This window comes from Acanthopagrus latus, chromosome 2 (genome assembly GCF_904848185.1).
Source record: "Acanthopagrus latus isolate v.2019 chromosome 2, fAcaLat1.1, whole genome shotgun sequence".
NCBI classification, from domain to species: domain Eukaryota; kingdom Metazoa; phylum Chordata; class Actinopteri; order Spariformes; family Sparidae; genus Acanthopagrus; species Acanthopagrus latus.
The window spans coordinates 12,559,044-12,580,771 of record NC_051040.1 but is presented as its reverse complement, the minus strand read 5'-3'; the positions used below and the strand labels follow the sequence as shown (position 1 = coordinate 12,580,771).

The 21,728-nt window shown below is 43.2% G+C and overlaps 1 protein-coding gene across 1 annotated transcript in view; it reads left to right on the top strand.

Moving 5' to 3' along the window:
• The first annotated feature begins 1,671 nt into the window (after positions 1–1,671).
• Positions 1,672–21,728, top strand: part of ppm1lb (protein phosphatase, Mg2+/Mn2+ dependent, 1Lb) — a 53,317-nt gene continuing 33,260 nt past the window's right edge. The window contains exon 1 of the mRNA XM_037119537.1: positions 1,672–2,637. Coding sequence (XP_036975432.1) covers positions 2,239–2,637 — 399 coding nt within the window. The 5' untranslated portion in view covers positions 1,672–2,238. The remainder of the gene's footprint in view (positions 2,638–21,728) is intronic.

Genomic DNA, 21,728 nt, shown 5'->3' with positions numbered 1-21,728 from the left:
AAAAGGCTGATAAAACCATATTTGGTATGAGGTTAGTGGTATGAGAGGATTAAATTCTTGAGAAATAGTATAAATACAGATGTAAGGCTGTGAAACCAGAATGCACAAAAGTTTTAACACATTACACTTAAAAATTATTTTAATACATTTTTAAGACTGTTGTATATTACTCAATGACGCTCTCAATTCGAACACAGTACCCCAAGAAAATCGATTTAATTCAGCCAAATATGTGCTAGACTGTCTTTGCTATAATAGTATTGCTAGATTACTTGCACATGGTTCCAGGCTGTGTGTTTTATTAAAACAACAACATGTACACATGGAGTGTGTATCACATAATTTGTTTTCCAAGTCAAGATCGTGTATGTTCTTATATGGTATGCATATAGAAAATAATTATTCATTTCTTTCCCTGACTTAGGCACATTTTGTATGGCATGTCTATATTACATTTTCATTTTTTTTTTTAGTTTAGCTTGTAAGACCCTCACAAATCAAACTGCAGATCTGTTAACCTCAACATGCATTAACAAAACCAGAATTGCATGTATTTCCCCTGTACCCAAGGTCATTAACTTGCTTGAGGGGCCTGAGGCAAAAATGAGATACTCTGCTATGCCCTCTGTCTGTCCCACTCTCTGTGCAGCACAAGTACTCCTATAATAGCATATTACATGATTCCAGGTTTACTGTGTGATGTTTTTTGATTACAAACATTTTTTTGGAGTTTTCTAAATAAGCACAAAACTTGCTGGAAAAGGGAGGGCCTTAGGGAATAGGTTGCAATGCAAAGACCCTCCTCAAAACACGATTTCAAGATCAGGTAATCATGCAATGGCTTGTGGGATCCCTGTGTGTCTGGGGCAGTTACACACTCTGTCCAGTTGGTACTTGAGTGGTCAACTTTGGGATTATTTATCTGATTTTGTCACTCGTTTAAATAACATTGCCAAAATTAGGCCTTTATGTTTTTAACATAATCAATATAATGATTTGCCAGAAATGAATATAAAAAACGTACATTTACAAAAATACAGTTATTCATCCATGGATGTCTTTTAAGCACCTGTGGTACGGTAGCTTTCTAGATGCCTTCAAGTGCCGTCGGGAATATCAAATCTCAACGTGAACGATCGTGCCTTTTTAGTAAAGACATAGCCTAATGATAGGAGGCAAGGGAATACTTGCAACCACGGTGTAACTAAGAATGGACAATATGCACAAGAGCTTTGTGGAATTGATGGTAAATGGTAACTCTTACTCATTAATTAATGTCTATTTCAACTAATTACTAATTTATCCCCCCTGCCTCTAAAAAGGGAGGATGGCCAACTTCTCTGCCTTTATCAGCAGGGAGGTTTTCTTATAAAGGCAGAAAAGATCAGTCCGCCTCAGTAATATCCACCAGTCTTATTTGTAGTGTAGTGTAAATATTCAAACGTCATACATGAGTAAAGACTTCATGTTAAAATATTAATTTGGTAAAAGTGAAAGTCATCTACATAGATAGAAGTACAAGTATCTGACATGAATTGTTCTTAAATATCAAAAGTTTAGTGATAGCATCTACTAAAACATGTATTACAACATGATGCTACGGAGTGCTTTGATTCAAAAGTTGAAGGTGATCCTGACACCTCCGGATCCCGGACATTCCGAGCTGCGCCTGAAGGCAGCACCATAGTGTTTAGTAAGGCAGCGGCGGAGAGTCGCAGCCAGTGTGGCAGCTGGGAATGTGACGGCTCCGGCACGGACCGCTATTTTCAGGGACTGGGAACAGTAGCAGCACGGCTGGCCAGGAAGAGGCTCAGCCCAAAGCTCTGCTCTTGCCAGCAGCGCACTGGCTTAATTTGAAGTCCAAACGGGCGACCTGCGTTGTGTGTGTGCGCGGGGCGTCGGTGCGTTCTCGGACCGCATCGGAGGGTCAACGGACAGCCGTTGGTGGCTCACTGCGGGGCTGCATGCTAGAGGGAACCCACCGTGTCCGTCCCCCTCCCTCCACCCCGCGGTCAAGCGTCTCTCTACTCTAGCACCTTCTGCCTGGGGAGTCCGCTTTAATATGCAGTGAAGTGTCCCCCCTCCTCGTTCAGTCAGTCTAGTCTCCACAGTACCGCTCGGTTAAATGTGCCTGTTTCGCCGCGAACAAACCACTCACGCCGACGACGATGGACTGAAATCTACGGCGGGCGAGAGCGACGCACAACCTGCCGCGATTTCTTGCATGTAAATAAATAAATGATAGAGGATACAATGACCCTGCTGTCTCTGTTAGGTCGGATCATGCGTTATTTTCTGCTCAGACCGGAGACCCTGTTCCTGCTGTGCATCAGCCTGGCTCTGTGGAGTTACTTCTTCCACACGGACGAAGTGAAGACCATCGTCAAGTCGAGCCGGGATGCGGTCAAGATGGTCAAGGGGAAAGTGGCGGAGATGATGCAGAACGAGCGGTTCGGCGGGCTGGACGTCCTGGACGCGGAGTTCTCCAAGACATGGGAGTTCAAGAGCAACAACGTGGCCGTGTACTCCATCCAAGGCCGGCGAGACCACATGGAGGACAGGTTCGATGTGCTCACGGACATCGTCAACAAGAGTCACCCGTCCATATTTGGGGTGTTTGACGGCCACGGAGGAGAGGTGAGTGTTCACAGGCCAGGTGTTTCCTGATGGCACCCAGCACACCTTACTCTCTCCAACACAGACACACGTGTGTGTGTGTGTGTTTGGGCACCCAGGGGCCCCATGCTGAGCTGCAGGGGTCCTCATGTGTCCTGGATAAGATGCTTTCAAGAGTCTGTGTGTCTGTGTTTTGTCTTAAAGACTGCTTTAAAACAGCCCTTAAAAATATACTTTTATAAGTGAGAGGGTAAGTGAAGGAGACAGCATTTTCCCACTTGGACAATGAAAATGGCATTTTTAACATGAGAGTATCCTCATCAGGACTGCATCTAACACTAAGTGTCATCTGTAGACAGTTAAATTAACGCATTAATGATTAATTTGGTACATTATGTTGAATGCATTCAAGATTAAAGGGGAACTTCATAGCACTGATGAAAGAAATTCCACCTCAGAATCTCAGGTCATGAAAACAAGACGGTTGTTTATTAAGTTGGTTTAGGCATAAAAAGTCAGTCTCTCCTGGTTAAAATTTCTTCCCCAAAAACTACATAGTGCACCTTCTAATGTGTGGAGTTGTGATTAAGTTGAGGACAGGGCTCGATCAACCTGCCACGGAGAAGAAAAATGTAATACTGGGCCCCTGTTCCTTCTACTGTTTGAACAATGTGTTCATATTCTTCTCTGCTTGGACGATTTGAATATTTCATGTGACGATTATCCTGCCTAGAGTAATTGTGATTAACAATATTACCACGATAATCATCAAGATATACTTACATTGGCACTTACCCAACAGTTTTACTGCCTCACATCTTTTTTTAGTGATAAACAAATGATCTTAAGTAATATAATCAGAAATCATAAAGTTCTCTGATGTAAGTAAAGGAGTTTTTCATTCTTCAGCCATTGTCGCAGGTTTGATATTCTGGAATGACTGGAAAGAAGATATACAGGACTTATCAAGATTTTTTGAGTCACTCATCTAAGATACTCATGATTATCTTGATTCACTATCCTGATAATGTAAATTTACCACAATAAACTGATCTAGAGTGTTTTTATCACAATAAAATCTCATATCTCTGGCTGGAATACCACCATTACCCTCATTTGCTGTTTGGCCATCAAACACAAACTAATCCAACAGGGTACCAGACAGACTTGTTGCATCTTATTGATTTGAGGTGTACCAGCGCATTATTTATGTTTTTTTAATCAGTTAAATAACAGCACACGCAACAAGAAATTGCAATAACTTAACAATAACAATTACTTAAGAATTATAAAAAGTTACAAGGTGCTATTGTTTTAAGTGTTAAGGAAACTCAGGTAAATGATGTAAGATTTTATCGGGGTATTTAGAAAAAACATTCATGTAATATAAAAGTTTAAACTCAGTGTTTAAACTGTGTATACTAAATACATTTTCAGACACACCGGTGTGACCAATGTAAATGTTTAGTGATGCTTGACCTATTTTTTGGGAGCATGTGCGACCAAAATAGTGTCACCCTGGAGCCCAGGATCAGATTTGAACGTCATGATTATCATGGTCAGACAAATTCACAATAACAATATTATCACGATATTTGTATAAATTAGAACAAAAAAAGTCCCAGCCATCAAATTCATTTTTAACCGTTTGTGTGTTTTGTCTCATTTTGGCAAATGGATTACCCTCAAAATGTAGTGTGTAGGGAGGTGGAGAGAGACTGTGTCTATATACAAAGCATACAAAAAAAACCAATAACATCATCATCATAACAGCATAACATCTATACTGGATTACTCACACGTCATTATCATATGTGTATTATCAATATGGTATCAGTATTTCATTTTTTAACATTACCATTACCCTACATATCACGATATCACAGCATCCCTATCTTTAAACTACTTTTTGGCACAAAGATCCCATTTTGAACTGGGCCTCAAGGTCAGGTGATAAAGCAGGACATACATTCAGGCACTTATGATGTCAGCTGCTGTTGTGTTTGGTGGTGCACATTCCTTTACAAGTTTTCAATTGAATTAGGACAAACCAGTTGACACACAGCAGGACTAGAGTTATCCGGGGCCCCTGGAGGCAAGTGGTAATTCACCCTTGGCCATTTGTCATTGAGTATTTGAGGACACGTGGAGCATGGACCTTTACTGTGCGTGGGAGACCATAATTCCTTGCTGCACGCATTCACCCACACTTACTATGTTCTCTTCCAAATGGCAAGGCAACTGCATCTCATCTATTTGCAGCTTAAAACCATGCCAAAAATATCCATCTCTCATTTCTTTTTTCTTTTTTTTTTCTTTTTTGCCAAAACAACATTTTAGGATGCAGACAGCAAAGGCCCCGTGGCCTAACATGATTATAGCAGGAAGGAGGAGGGTGAATTCAAATCGGTGTGCTCTTGAGACAGCTAACTGAGCTCAACACTGTGAGGGGAGCGTAGCTGAAGTGGGCCATTAGATCACTGGTTTGCTGGTCACTGTCCACCCCCAGTCGATACTTGTTGGCAGCTAAGAAATCTTCCTCCGTTTTGCTTCCTTGGTGCTGACCGACTGTTGTAATTTGCCACGAGTGCACGAGCCTGGTAATGCATTCAGGGCAGCAGGGAACAGCTTAACAGAGCAACTCGCATCAAAAAGCGAAAGTTGGGAGTTTAAGGAACAAAGAACATTTGAGGTGACGCCACACAACGGCATTGTTTCCTGAAACAACCCTGAACTCAGCCGACAGTACTGATGCAACAACTGTAAGTGACAGTATATCCCATTACCCCGTGTCTCTTACCTCCACTTCGATTCTCTTACTTCAGCTTGTAAATTAAGCATACACACTTCTTGATCAGCGAGGCGGAGCTCCCTCCATGCTGTCTTCAACAGCTGTCTTCATTCTGAGCTCGACTGCTGTGGTCTGAATGATAACATGCTAAAAATAGGCAGCCAAAGGCATTGAGGATAGCTGTTCTTTTAGGGGAAATTAAATTTAAGGCTGCGGTGCTGACTGCTGCAGCTTCTGACCAATCGTGGTCATTGGATTGTTTTCCCCTGTGGCCTTTTAACCCCCCTCCATGCATATTCCCTCTGTGGAGTTCCTTTTTTATACCGGTGACCGAACCTGTGAGCCCTGCTACAGCTACCACACATATGGTTATGAGAACAGGAGAAATAAATAGTGAATAGAAGAGATGTGTTTTGTATACGTGACAGAAAAAAGGAGAAAAATGAGTGGGAGAGCATCAATGGTGAGAGTAAGAGCGAGAAGAAGACGGTTTAGATTTGCCCGTGTAGGCGAGAGGCTGTTTTATCACTGCATGTCCATGGGCAACAATTTGGTCTGTTTTCATTCCCACGCCCTCTTTTGAAGTGTGCGAGATGGTTTGCCAGACAGCAGCCTTCAGAAACAACTTCCCCTGTTTAGCAAATCTAGAATTTTCTTTCAGCCAGAGGGCACTGAATAAAAGCAGAGGGATGCTGTGTGGCCCAAGGCAACGTCAGGAACACTGGCTGCCTCCGCTGGCTAGTTAGTGAGGTGTCGGCTGCTTCCATTTCTTTCCGCACACACACTGCTCTCATCCAAAACCACGTACACAGCCATTATAGCAGTGTTGGACTTATGTCAACATCTATCTAGCGTCAAAGACTTTACACCAGCAGGTCTTTTGACATGGTTTTCAAAGACCAAAATTTAAAATACATTTATACTCCGGTGTAAGTGTGCCAACTAATTAGAGCAGAGTTTCGACAAAAACTTTAAGGGAAGAGGAAGTCAATCCAAATGCAATCAGGTCTGCAGCAATGAATATTTTCGGTTTATATCCTGAATAATTTGATCGATTTCTCAATTGATTTGAATAGTTTTGCCATTAAAATGGAGAGAAATGCTTATCACATTTTCCTAGAGCCTAACGTGACAGAACTCAGTTTTGTCCAGAACTCAGTTTTGCTCGATGTAAGACAAAGAAAACCAACAAGTTATCCTAATTGACAGGGTGAAAATAAGTCATGTTTGCCATCTTTAATAAACACACAGTTTCACTTTATGTCTTTGTGACCCAGTCATAGGTGTAGCAAGTAGCTGTAGATGAAAATGATGTAGGTAACGGATATTTTTCCCAATGGTTTGTGTTGTATAAAAACACTTAATGTGCCTGTAATGATACACCTGAGGGTAGGTGTAGATGTAGACTTCATTTGGCCTTTTGGGAAATTCTCTTTTTTAATCTTGCCAACAACAGATTAGAAGATCAATGGCTTATGGAGCTGGAGCCGAAAGGAATTAGCTTAGCTTAGCATAAACACTGGAAGCAGGCGGCTGCTAAAAATACGTGCCTATAAAACCACAAATTGTCATATTTACATCAACAAACATGAGACAACATGTCAGGGAGTGGGTGGTAGGTGTATTTAGTATTTAAAATTACAGTCTTTACAATTTTACAGAGGCAGGCGAGCTATTTCCCACATGCTAAGCTAAGGTAATCTTCACTTGGCTCCAGCTGCTTGTGAACAAACATGAGCGTGGTATTGATCTTCTTGTCTCTCTCTGCAAGAAAGGAAATAAGTGTTTTTTTAGGGCTGACCCAAATGTTTTGGAGCTTCTGGATGTTTAAATGTTGTTTTTTTTTTTTTTTTTTTACGAGAAAGGGGATGCTGGCTTACTTGCAATAAATGCAATGAAAATAGCGATAATCAGTGAAAAATGTGGACTCTACTGTGTTTAATGTCTCATGTGAAAATGGTACGAGTACACAGAGCATTACCCATGAGCGGAGAAACCGTCCTCGCGAGGATCATCATTTCTGCTCCATGTGAGCAAATGTGGTCCAGCGAGCATTGGGGATTTGACGAGGGCGAGCTCGACACTCCAGACACACGTGAAACGGCTCAATACTCGCTCACTCATGAAGTCCCACTGAGCGTTTCCCATTGACGATACATTTAAAAACATCAGTGGTCACTGGTGAAAAGATACTCAAAAGTTTTGACTGTATTTCACCAGGATTTGCAAAACTGGCTTTCAACTGAGAAATTAGGTTGTGGATTCTTAGCCAGGCATCAAAATAACCATATCTTAGTATTTGTACATTGTAGAGTGTCCTGATTGACAGATGGTCACTTCACCTGTTGAGCCACAACCACCTCATGCATGTAAATGGTGTGACGCCTAGCACTTATTTTGTCAATTAATACTATTTTGTGATGCATTAACGTTGCAGCCTGATTTTAGCTTGTTGAAAAGTTTTACTAGAAATCAATGTTGCATTCTCAGTTCTCTCTCACTGGGGGTGCTGATACCCCCTTTCCCTGCCCCAAATCCCCAAAAATGAAATTCCGGATAGCCCCACGTATCTCCCTAAATTTGCAACGTGGTCAGAAGTGATTTGGATCCTGTCATCCAAGGATGTGAGCCCAGCGTGTTGGAAGGCTGAAAGAACAAAATCTTGAATCCTTCAGTGAGTTCTGCCCCGTCACTGTTCTACCCACTCACTGGAACCAATCGGTTTACTACCAGATAAATCATCAGTCAGTGCTGCTAAGTAACATCTGGAGAACCTCCTTTACATCTGTATCTCTCTGCACCACACACCCGCTCTCACACACACCAATGCAAATTCAATTTGGTGTTAAAAATCTGTGTTAAATGTGAAAATAGCCACCGGCAGTCTCAGTCACATTAGATGTTGGCTAAGGGAGGGGATTTATCTGTTAAATGGAGATTGATTTTTAGCTGACTTGTGGCAATAACCTGCATGAAAGTGATAACCCTGGGCTCTCCATCCATAAAACGGCAACATGAGCCATTTGTTCCATACCGGCATGTAGAGAGTCAGCCGTGCTTGGCTCCTCCCTGCCTCGCTGTCAGGATGTGGCTTCAGGCGCTGCAAAATTACCTTAGCTGTAGAGTACAGAGAAGACACTCTCTACAAGGCTGTTTAACTTGAATGCGGGGGCTGCTATTCTCTGTCTGTTTTGCCATCCTTTCAGCTTTTTTTCTGTAGATTTCTCCTTCTATCACGGCTCACACTTCGATGTAGTGCTGTTTGTTTTTGAGTGGGTTGTGATAGATACAGTATGGTCTCTTAACTGTGAATGAAGCGATGGAAGAGCGCGGAGTAAAGAAGTGGAAAAAAAAAACCCACCAGGGATGATGACCATTTTTAGAGGGATCCTCTTTATTCAGCTCACATTCAGGCTGAATGGCCATTTCATTTTCTACTTCATTATTCATTTTTTGGAATCCCAAAGTACACAGGACTTTTGAGAGCGAATGAAGCAGTTGTGCAGCACAGCTCACTTTCTTTCTCGCTTCACAGCGAAGGACATTTTATAGTCAGGACGGCTGGTGTTTGAGTTTGTAGGTATTTGTATTTATGTGCGTGTTTGTTATGCTCCAGGAGCACGGGGTGGGTTATGTAGTTTAGATACCAAGCAGTTTGAATTCCTCCTGAGATGAAAGAAAGAGCCAGCATGTGACTAATTGCACTGTCGGCATTACAGGATTAGAAGGAGAGCAAACGAAGAGACGGCGTGTGTGAAGACAGCAGTGTGTGTGTGTGTGAGTGTATGAATATTTATGTGTGTGTTGCAAGCTTGCACAAGAAGGAGCACTGCTTCTTCTTGACGGACGCTGAGGATTCACTCGGAGCTGCGAGGGTCAGTTTGGTGTTATCTGGTCTTCCAGGGAGAGACAACTTCACTGTGAGAGGCTCAAATTTGCCAAAGGCCTATCAGGTCCAGACACCTGCCTCAGACCACTTTACATCACTTCATCAATCACTGCCCCCAGCTGGCTTATAAAATAGACTGAACTGGCACTCATTTTGAGTAATTGACTGTAACGAGCTAAATAAATAAATGAAGAAAGAAAATGGAATTTTTACAAATTTGTTAAACTGCTATGATTAATATTTTTACACTGATGAACTAATGGAAAACTATCGCCCAGATCTCTATATTGTTATGAAACTGTAAAAAAAACCCAAACCCTGTCCTTCTCGTCCTTCTTCTTTTCCTTCTTCTCGTCCTTCTTCTTGTCCCTCTTCTTCTACATGTTCTTCTTCATGTTCTTGTCTTTCTTCTTTGTCTGTGATTTTGCGGATCACATACCAACTTTAAAGGTGCATCCCACCATCCACTGAAGTGTTTAGTTGGTGCAATTAGTAAGTCAATGAAGATATTGAGCTTTGTATTATCGGCTCCATTTATCTGCCACTATTTTTAGTGAATTATGAGTGAATAGCCAAATATCTAAATGTCTCATTGTAGGGCCAATGATTTATTTGCGCGATATACTATATACTAATATTGGGTTTCATTTTCGGCCATGACAGGCAGCTGTGTTCAGTGAAACAACTTGGAACACCTGTTGTACAGTACCTACCCAGCACAAAACGGAAGACATACAAGGTTAGCTAGTAGCTGGTCCAAAATGCGTAGCATTTAGGACCCAAAGAGCAAGTTATTTCCCTCAGCAGTTGGTGGATTCATTGGTGTGAAATGACTGTGACTGGCAAATTTGCTCCGCAGTATGGTTCAGTCCATTCACAACCAGGCACAGGCTGAAGCATCCTCTGCAGGGTGTTACGCCCCTGGTCAAGGCGAACCCAAGGCATAACGTGATGTGTCTCTCCCCATTATTCCCACTCTCAAGAAAGCCAGTGTCACAGATGAGCCACGTTCAAAGTAGCATTTCTTTTCCTTCAGAGGGAGAATAAGACCAATACAACAAAAAAAGAACAAAAGACAACTGGCTTACATCACAAAACACATGTCAAACAAGAGTCAGTGTGACGTGTGTTTTGTTTGTGATGTAAGCCACAGGGGTGGCCCACCCCTGTCTAGTTACTAGACACTGATCTGGGTTGGGAGTGGAAGATTGAGTCGAGAGGTGGATTGCAGTCAGCCGGTGGTCCTCTCCTCCCTCTGCCCAATCCTGTGTCAGCAGTCAAGCTGAGCAAGCCAATCAGCTGGTCCAACCTGTTCACGATCCACATGCGCACACACACACACACACACACACACACACACACACACACACACACACACACACACACACACACACACACACACACACTCAGAGAGAGTACAATGAGGAGGAGAGGCAGATCAGCAGCAAACAGAAACACAATAATGCCTCAGGGTCATAACGCCTCTCTGCCTGAAAATCAAACATTTATCTCCTAATAAATATTTAATGCAGATCATGACGCAGCCATAACGTTGTCAAACCCAGTTTTATACCGGATCTCAGTGTTGAAGACCGGCAGCAGTAAGGACCAGTGAATCAAGTGCTGATTACTGCTCTGCATCTGACCCAAAAACACAAGCAGGTCGTGGTCGGAGGACACGACCATAGTCACCGAGCTGGACCCGAAGTATACTGCTGTAGTGCCAAGAGAAGAGCTAAAGCTTTCTTCTCAGTGGTACTACAGGGTAGCTGAGGTCTTTTCAACTTCTTAGAAAAATAACAAATTGGGTGATCAATGCCATGCTCATCCTCTTGCATAGGCACCACGCCCCCACCCAGTGTGCTGTTGTCCACTCCGAGTTTAAAGAGACACGCAAAGTTCAGGGCGGCTACCACTTGGGAGCTGCAGAGGAGAGCTTTCTCCCCTGAAGTGTTCTTAAGAGTTACTGAATTCTTGGCAGCTCAACGGGTTCCTCTGCACTTTGCATAGGCCAAAAAAAGAGGAATTAATCTAATTAGGATTAGTTAAACTGGTCATAAGTAATGTCATCCTCCTGTACCCACTTCTGTCACTTGAAGCAGAAGCTGACGCTCAACATTTCAGCCCCTCCATCACGTCAAGTCAGGCAGAGAGTGGAAAGCACACGGGAGGTCATATTCTGCTGGAAAATACCAGTGCTGCAGAGAAGAGAGCGCTGGAGGATTCTGCTGAAAAGTCTCCTGACCTTTCGGGTAATTTGTCCCCGGTGGTGAGGTTTGTTTTCCTCGCAGCGAGCGGATTGTCGGGGAGTGACTGAGAAGTGGAGCCACTGAGCGAAACGCACCGACTAAATGGATGAATGGGGCTTTTGCCTGTCAAGCAACCTGAATGTTTAGCCCCGAAGTAAACATCTGTAATCTCTTCTTTTCCACTGTCATCCTTTTTTCCTTCAAATAAATGTAAGGCTCATTCATAAATCCACTGAGTTTAATAATATTTCTGCCTCAGTGTTTTTTAGCATGTATAAAAAAAAAAAACAAACCTTCTCCTCTCTTCAGATAAGAGCATTTAGTCGGCTAAAAAGAACACGCACTCCTCTGGTCTGATGCGTGTTTTTGTGTGTGTGTTTGCCAACAGCATACAGCGGCAGATAAGAGTGCCTTCTTCAGCCTCAGTGTGTCGTCCTTCCCTGCTGGCTGCGACTGCTCAATAATTTAACACCCTCTCTGTCACTTCTGCTGAAAAACCCCTGACTAAATATACACGTACCTTCAAGCAGAAGGAAGCCACAAGGTCACCGCTGAGACACACGCATCAAATATCACTGTTTATGTTGAGGGTTTTTTTTTTTTTGTTGTTTCTTTTTTTTTGGGAGGAGTTCGTGTCTGGAAAGTTGTTTTTCGATGTTGGGGCTTCATGGTGTTTAGCCTCTCTTTGTCCTCCTTCACCTCACCCACTTCTCACCATGTGTGGCTGGATCTAGCTGGCCTGGTGCTGATGGGTGAGCTCGGTAATGAAGCTGTTGTGTTTAGTTGCAAACCCTGCCATCGCCCTGTTGATGAATGGGCCACAAAAGTTCCATCTCCGAGGCTGTGTCAACCTGCTGTCCTCCCCCGTTATGGCATCTCGCCCGACCCCCGCTCCCACTGTGTCCACACTTGCCATGGCTGCTCTGCTGCCTGCCACGCTCAGTCGCTCGATGTTGGTGCACTAACGTATTGCCCCTTGTGTTGCGTTCCCTATTTTAGATGCCAAGCATGCTGCTCCTGTTTGGAAGTAGAGGTTTAGTCTGGCTCTGAATGCATAATCCTCGCCTATATTTGTCCAAAGCAATGCTATTAGATTGTACGGTCTTACGTGTGTTTTTTGGTGTGTGTAGCTGATTAGCACTCTCTAAATCTAATCACATGGCGAGAATTGTCTGGGCTGCTTGGTCTAATCTACACTTTGTTTTGAAAGGGGCACATTCTTCACGTAGATGGCGGTTATGTAAAAATGCTGAAATGAAAGAATGCTTGCTCATGTGTGTATTTTTTTTTGGGGGGGGGGAGAATCGTGTTCAATTTGAATCCGACTAGGAGTCTATATGCCAGCGCCGGCTCCACAGTTGTTTGTTTGTGTGTGTGCGATTGAGAAAATAGATGAGTCAGTTGGAGTTTTTGCCTGCTCGCTGTCTTGGCAGTGAGGACCGGTGGCAGAAGAATGTTGGCTGAGAGAAGGCAGCAAGTCGCAGCTGCTCAGAGTTAGCGACATTGGTGTGATTGTGTGCGCAAAGAGACCGGGGGGCGTGATTTTTGTAGCGCTCACAGTCGTGGCTCTTTCTCTCTTCTCGCTGCCCAGATGGGCCTCTTGGGTAAGGCAGGTGCATCCTGGTGAATGGAAACAGGCCTCCTGGTTGTGTTTTTGTCTGCCGCCGCCACTTATCACCACACAGGCCCACAAGTCGTTGATTCCATCATTTTGAAAATCAAAACAATTTGCGGTTATTTACTCTAACTCGCTCTGAATGCATGACTCCACCGCTCGCATGTTTGTATGTATGTTTAAAGTTTGCATACTGGAGCCGGTCTGCTGCACACATGTGCTGCGCAGTCTTCCAGACATCGATCCATCCAGACAGGAGGAATGCAGCTGATATGAATGCTTGATATTTGCACATGGTTTCTGTTCACTGCCAGCTACAAACCTTCAAATCCACTGTTTGGTGGCTCAACCCTGAGCCAGGTTGTCTTTAATTTGCACTGTAGCGAAGGCTCGCGGGATAAGCAAAAGAATCTGACTCTGCAGCATGTCATTAATTTGTGCTCGTGATTAAAATCGGGAGGAAGTCTGTTCTGCATGTATTCTTAGGCCAAGTATGTGCGATTGTTTGTCTACCCGGGCCTTACTGGATCTCTGCCATGCACTCTTGATTGTGGCCCTTTGAGATTTTTTTTTTTTTTTTTTCAGCTCGTTGTTTCCGTCTGTGGTTGTAGGGCACTTATAGAGAAGGGTGGTGCAAGGGCAGACCAACACTAGTAAAGCTTTGTGGTGAACCATCTGCTGTGTAAGTGTTAGATAAAGTTGTTAGGTCTAAAGACACAACAGAACGGGGCCAAAGAAGCAGATTGAGGGCTATAATTTGCAAACATAATGAAGACAAAGGCCACATGTTCATCAGACTAACGACAATACGTTGACTTAATTGTCCGATTGGATTAAAACTTGATCCCCATCTGGATTTTTACGACCTTTTTGGCTAACAGTGGTGTAAACTCTGTACTTAACCATGTCCCAGTCAGATATAGGCTATCTACTGGCAGCCAGAGCTTAATGTTTGAGGCCTCCGGAGGTATCGTTGGCCTCATTCAGAAATCAGAAATGGGTTGTTCACATGCTCTGACCCCAGAAACATAACAGCTCTCACACACGTCCAACATTTGTACTGGGTATTTAATAGTATGTACAGTTTTAGTCGGATTATGCAGTGCATAAATAACGGGTACGATGAATACATATTTCCAAACCTGTTTAACTTAATACGATACATCTCACTCAAAAATAAGTGTCAACGTTTTGGTTACTTTTAAAATGAGAAGATATTCTTTGCAATGAGTCAACAAGGGCTGCTGCTAATGATAATTTTCATTATTTATTAATGTTTATTGGCTGTAAAAGACAGTTAAAACAAAAAAAAATCAATGTCATCTAATTGTTTTAGGTATCAATGAACATATATAGATGACATATGGAGTTTCACAGGCAGTGTTGATTTTATATGTAAGAGAGACAGTCAGAGAGTCTGAGTCAGCCTGATTGAGAGCGTCCTTGTTTTTGACATCTCTGTTTGGGATGGACACTTGGAATGGAACACACAGAAACAAGCTGACAAGGATTGTTAAGACAGCAGAGAAGATGGCAGGCCGCCAACAGAAGCAGCTAGATGATCTTTACACAGAAAAGACTTGTCAATCATTAATGACAAAACACCTCTCTAGTCTGAGCTGCAGGGGTTCTTCAATCCAACATGTTCAACATACTACAGTAAACTTAGATATGAATGCACTGACTGTCGTAAAATTGAGAGGTCTTTGCTCTGTTGTTGTCATGTTTATTTTATGGAAATCCTCCCTCAGCTGGACAGTAAAGTTTATTCTCTTCCATCCTATTCTTCTATTCTATTAAAGTTGGCATCTTCAGATTGCTTATTTCATTCAGGCTGGCTGTCATTGACTATCATTACCTATCAGGAGACATGACAGAGGGAGGCAGAGCTGAGCAGTGATTTATTTAAAAAAAAAAAAAAAACATCTAGTATTTTGAAAGCAGACATCTTGGTGCACATGAAGGATTTCATGAACATTCTGGAAATGTAAAATCTGCCCCACAACTTTTACAAACCATGTTCGCCGTTATCATATGAAGCAGCCATAAAGAGGAACTTTCGACTTTTCCATCCAACTCTGAGAGAGGTGAGTCATGTTTGTGATGTTTGCTACATTCAGGAGGTGCCCGACTTAAGATTAATTTTACTGCTTGTATTAAATGAAGAAAAAGTGTGTGTACGAATATAGGAAGCAAGGATGAATCTTAGTGCATTTGAATCATTGGCAGGTGAATCTTAATCTAATGGTGAGGCCAACTAGATTCACACCTCATCTGTTACATGTGTGTCTAATGACAACATTGGAGGGATCATTGCAAAGTAAGTTTATGTTGGTCAATATATCGAAATCAGAATTTCATTTTTACTCCCTAATATTGCCATCGGCCCCAAAGATTGAATATCCATCAGGCTGTACAAACAACTAATCAATTATAAATAACCATTCAAACAACTAACTCTGTCTCTGATGCATTGCAGAAACAGTCTTAATCTCCTCACCCATGCTTTTCCCTCACAGCCATAGCAGGTTGTTGTTCTTAAACATGATTATTTGAATAAGGTAAACTTCATGATGATGTAATGGAGTCACGCTTCCTCTGACCTTATGTGAACCACCCATTAAACCAGCAGATTTGTAGCATGCATCACACCCAGTGTGTTGGTAAATGGAGCTTTGAGGCGAGTGGGGTCGGTAATTGATTAGTGTGGTGCCGAGGAAGCTTACGGTGATGATGTGAGCTAATGCTAACAGCTCAAGGCTCTTAGGATCCCTGCTCTCTTCCTGAGAGAGTCTCTAAGCCGAGGCTAAAAGGAGTCGAAGAGACAGCGGGGCAGATTAGATTTACACTAATCCAACTGGGGAGATTGGGAGTATACGTCCCCTCCGTGGATTCACTCTCTTTTTCCCACCATCCATCTCACACGCTTTATTTATTTCCCCAATTAATTCCTCGCTCACTTCCTGACAGACTTTTTGATATTTTTAGATCACCCCCTCCTTCTCGTGTGGCTTCTACACATCCAGTACCTGCATGTGTTTGCTATCCTGAGAAGCCTGTGTGGAGCCCTCTTCCTGAGTTGATTTAATGAGCTTATCCAGCAGCAGAGCTGGTAGCTGTACTTACAGCTGCTAAAAAGGAGAGGAGCGATGCTTTATCGAGCGTGAGAGAGAGATGAAAATGATGGCCTGCCCTCAGAAGAGGATGGAGAAAGGGGGAAAGATGCAGAGGGGAGGAGAGAGGAGACGGCCTGGCAAAGCAGCCAAGAACTAAAAATGCCAGCGGCTTACAGAAGTTTAAGAGGAGATAGCGGAAGACGGAGCTTAAAGCTGCTGTTTTGGGGTGGAGAAAAGGCAGGGAAGAAGTTATTTCTTTCAGAGAAGGGGATAAAACCATGGATGCTGAGAGGCGACGCCTGAAGATTTTCCAGAAAGTTGGTGTAGATTCAGAGGCTGAAAGAGTTGACAGATAGGTTAAACATACAGTAACTGTACAACAAGCTGCGCTGGATTGTGTGTGAAGTGCCAGTTGAGGGTTTTCTAATCTTTTGATCATGAGTCTGTCAGTCTGAAGGCCACGGCACCATGGGGGCTGCAGTTCCTCCCCCCTGAGAAAGAGCGTGGCATACTTTGTTCTGTTTTTCATCTTCTCTCTCACACTCGCTCTCTGTCCCTGTTGACCTTTCCCCATAGTAACTGTCTGTTTTCTCCTCCCTCCAACCTCTTCATCCATTCCTCCCCTTCCTCCTGCCTTACCTACTTATCCCTCCTCTCCCTTTCTCTACTGCTTCTGATCCCCCCCCCCCCCCATTCTGATATCTTTTGTCCTCAGAAATCAGAATCTGTCAGTCGCCTCGAGTGTCTCCAGGTCTGTGTGTCAAGGAAGGGCAATTTGAGAGTGTGGGTGTATTTCTTCCCGAGGAGAGAGATTCCTCCTTGGACTATCGAACGACACAAATCTTTAGGTTATGATCTGCATCGCTGACTCTTCCTGGTGTTTTTAAAATGTGGTAGATATCAGATTTTTCCCTTTTTGCCAGAGGTGTCTGGGTTTGGCTGAAGTTCTGTTTTCGCCGTTCCTCTACTTCATGTCTTCTCTGACCTTTTGCTCTGTTGCCTTATATATCTCTCTCCACCTCGCTATATCTTTTTTCCCCCTTCTCCCTTTCTCCTTCTGTCTCCTTCGCCCCCCACCCCCTCCTCCCACTGCCTGCCTCCCTCCCTCGTCACCCCTACCCGCAGAGTCACCTTATCTCTCTGCAGTCTGTCTGACTTATTTATCACTGCTGTGAAATATTAAAGAGTCTGCTGCCTCCAGTCCTGAGGGGAGTCCACGACTTTTACTTACAACACACACATACACACTCAACTTAAATCATGATGTCTCCTGGAAACTCTCTGCAGCGGTACACTTTGGACAAACTGCTCATTTTCTCCTGTTTCTTGTGGACTGACGGACTCCTTCAGGAAACTGTAGATGCTTATATGCTGTCAGAGAGACTGCTGACACGTAAGCCCGATTGACTGTCGTACACGCGCCAGTTCCATGACACCAGTTAACGTTAGTTTGCATTCCAATGCGGCCGTCCTGGCGTCAACTCTGATTTCAGAAGATTTGCCGAGTGAAACATAAATAAATCACAGAGTGTTTGAGAACGATTGCCTTCTGTTTTTTATTTACATTTTATACAGCGTCCCAACTTTATTTGGAGTAGGGGTTGTAGAGCTGAAAGGATTAGTCAATTAAATGTGCACTTTGCAACTTTTTCACAGGCCTGTAAACAAACAGACTGAGCCCTTGGTACACGGAATAGCAGTTTGCAGAAGCTAACGTTTAAAAATGTGGTCTGAAGCCCGTTTACGTTTGTATTTGTAAAGATTAGAGCAAATCGGGCTTGCATTTTCAGCCATGAGGGACAAAAACGGCACATTTCCCATCTAGAAGTCCTGCAGTTCAAGAATATGGTAACATAAAACCAAAATTGATTGATAGAGCACCTTTAATCAATTAGACAAATGGTCAGCTTGTCATCGAGCTTTACTGAAGTCTGATAAAGACCCTTTGACTCAGGTGTGTTTGGGCAGGGAAACATCTAAAACATACTGGACATGAGGCCCCAGGACCAAGATAGAAAAGCATTTAATTAGACAGTTGTCATAAATTAACCATTATCTTAATGATTGACTGATGTAATGTCTTCCAAAGTGCCCAACAACATACTGTGCAACAACTTCTCTGTTCAAAAAAAGAAAAACTTGTCCTTTTGATGTTGAACAAAACGGAAACATCAAGCACCTCCACAAAGTCAGGACACCTGCAAATGGTGATTTTCAAAACAAAAGAATGATAAAAATGCAGCAAAGGCTGAGGTATCCTGCTTCTATTCTTAGCAGGCAGTCCCTTGGGGAGTCATTGGTGTCTAAGGCTGGAAATAGTGAGCAGGCCAAAGTGGAGTGGGTCTGCTCCATGATGGCAGTGCACCTGCTGTGGAAACTGGGCTGCCTTGGAGACCCGTGGCCTGACGCCTGCTGGCTCTGCCGAGGCGCCTGCAGCCATCGCTCCTCTACCATGCGGGCAAGACAACAAATGCACAAGCTGTCAAGAGCTTGCAAACCAAAAGTGAACAAAAAATGATTAGAAGCATTTTTAAAATCCAAAAATGATCCGCTACGTGAGCCAGCTTATTCAGCATATAGCAGCGTTTCAATTCATTAGTTGGACCCGAATGAAAGTTGTTGGCTGCTTTCCACATAAAGCTTGTTGTACGTGTCATGCCCAAATGCCCACGGTGTAGTTCTGAGCCGTAATGGGCTGCGTTCGGGATTGTTTTGGAAAGTGGGCACTGGGTTTTGGTCTCTGGCAACACATCCTGTCCTCATTATGTTGTATGGGAACTTGGCTGCGCTGAAGATTTGAGCCATCATGGAGCAGCATGTGTCATCATCATGTCATTAGGCTGTTTTACATAAGTTTGACCTGCAGGAATAAGTTTAGGTATTAATGAAGGAAAATCAACATCAGCCAGGTCAGGGAGCCGAACAGAGGTTTTCTGTTTTTCCGTTGGTGCCTTGTTTGCAGATTGAAGACTTTAGACGACACAGCGCTGCTGAATCAGATTTTTTTTTTAATTTCTCAGGGACATCCGTTACTTTCAGCTACCTACTTCGCTAGAGAGTAGGAGGTGATGTCTTGTACGCCCACGAACTTGTCACACAGAGTGATGTGATGCAGGATCTACCTCTGTCTCTGTCCTTGTGACTCACATCCTGAAAGTAGCTGCTTCTCTTTACTCATTCTGCTGTATTGCTCAGTATTCATAGCTCCATCACGCACAGCCTTGTCCCTATATGCACTTAACAATGCACCTCAAATCCGGAGCCTCCTGAATCAATGTTCTGATGGATAGAGGTCTCTACTCCCCCATAAAGTGATGCATCCACAAAGAGCACACAAAATCCTCTATATTCATCAGGAAGCTTTATGAGGGCAGCAGCAGTGGATGTAGTAGATGAGTATTGATTTTTATGAATGTCTGTATGTTTATCAGCGAGTGCAGTTTGGTCTTGATCCATGTCACACACACAAACAGGCGTCGCATTGATCGCTGTGTGTTTTTTCTTCCCTCTGATGAATGGGAACGCAGAGAGGGGGGTAAAGCCAAGAAGCCAGTGACTCGTGAAGGAAAGTCACATTTTCAGCATCACATATTACTGAATGATCAACAGGACGGAGGTTAGAATTGGTGCCAAATAACCTTGTGAGGAACTCCGTGCGTGTGTACCTGACACAGGCCTCAGTGAAGCACTTGCATTTGTGGATTTCATTTATTTATTTTTTCTGACGCTAATCAGAGCGAGGGAAGAGGCAGGCAGTTTGTAATTAATGAGATAAATGTAGCATCTGTCTCCGAAGTGACAGGCCAGAGGAAAAAAAAACGGGTGAGGTTAAGAAATAGGAGGAGGATATAGATTGAAGCACTGGAAAAAGCAAGCGATGAGGGAGTGGCGTGATCATAAATATGAGAGAGAGAGAGATGAGAAAGAAGGTGTAGTTGTTAGCTGGTGCAGGAGGTAAAGGTTTCAGGGGGAGGGAGCAAACCAGATGACACCAGCAGAGTGCGGCGCTATTAAAATGAAAAGCCATCAATTTATTCACACATGCTTCCCGTGCGAAACAGATCAGCAGAAATCCAGGCGTCACTCCTTTCCTTATTTATGGGTGCCCCAATTATAGGCATTCTGCTGCTCACCACCGCGTATGTGTGTATGGAAATGAGGCGCATGTGCATGTGAAATATGGAATGGTTACTTTGCACCATATGCCCACTGCAGGGAAATTTTTCACTCCTGCCATGTTGTTTAATTGAAAGAGTTGTTGCGCCAGGGAAGCCAGCTGTATGGAGATGAGAGCGACCGTGAATGGATGGACACAGGAAGGGATGAATGGAGTCCAGGAAGCTGTTCACTCAGAATGGCGGAAGTGGCACTTGGCAGAGCGCACTGCCATGTGCCTTGTGGTGGCAAGAGTCTTTTCAGAATGTCAGTGACTGCGACGACTCAATCTGCATTTCAATAATCATCAGGTGTCCGTTAATAACAGCGGTGTTATGTTTATAGCTGAAGAGATAAGATGCCGAGTGATTATCTCGTAGGAAAATTACTAAGCAAATATCACCTCGTAGCCACATCTAAATTGTGAGGGACTGAACTTTACTACCATGGAATGTGTTTTCAGATTCTTATCACCCATCTACAATGCAGTACCCAGTTCCCTTCCCGGAAAACTTAACCTAGCCCTAGCAACCAACATGAAGGCCGGTTAACTCAACAACCCACAAGTGGCTCTAACGACTCTGAAACTCAGAGCTAACACGTGTCTGACTGTGACGACTCTGTGAGGACACTCCCACACAGAGTTTAAAATCTTGCAACTCTTCTCTTGTTAGTTACAACTGAAGGAGCCCCTTAGATGAGAGGTGAAGCTGAAACATGTCCAGTTGCTTACGATATAGCTTTAAATGTTAAGAAATATGATATACTGCTAGGCATGGGACGATGAACATTTCATCTCCAACATTGATATAACATCACAAGTATTTTTAAACCTTCACCTTAAATTGCCCCCAGGCATCACACTAACTATACATTTTCAATCAGATATTTTTATTGCATCCCAAATAGGACGCACATCTTTTTTTAAGCAAAGAGTCCTGAATAGGTCATCATGAATCATCAGGATCCTCCCACACGAATGGAGAATAACTAAATGGTGGTAACCTCACCTCCTTGTAGTTTTTTTTTTCAACTTTTAATCCATAGAAATTACACACGTCTTATTTTAACTTGTATTTGTGGTGGATACCATGTGCAAACTGAGCCGTCAGCCTTGGTGACAGGCTTGGGCAATTCAAAAATGAATCAGGAAATGAATAAAGGGAAGGACATCAGTGGGCTGGACAGCTTTTCTTAAGTCGTTCAGTGAGGTTGTTCACAATAAATTTGATTCAGCATTAACCTGATAATTGATTCACCACGATCAGTATTACAAGTGTTTTTTAATCCCATCCCT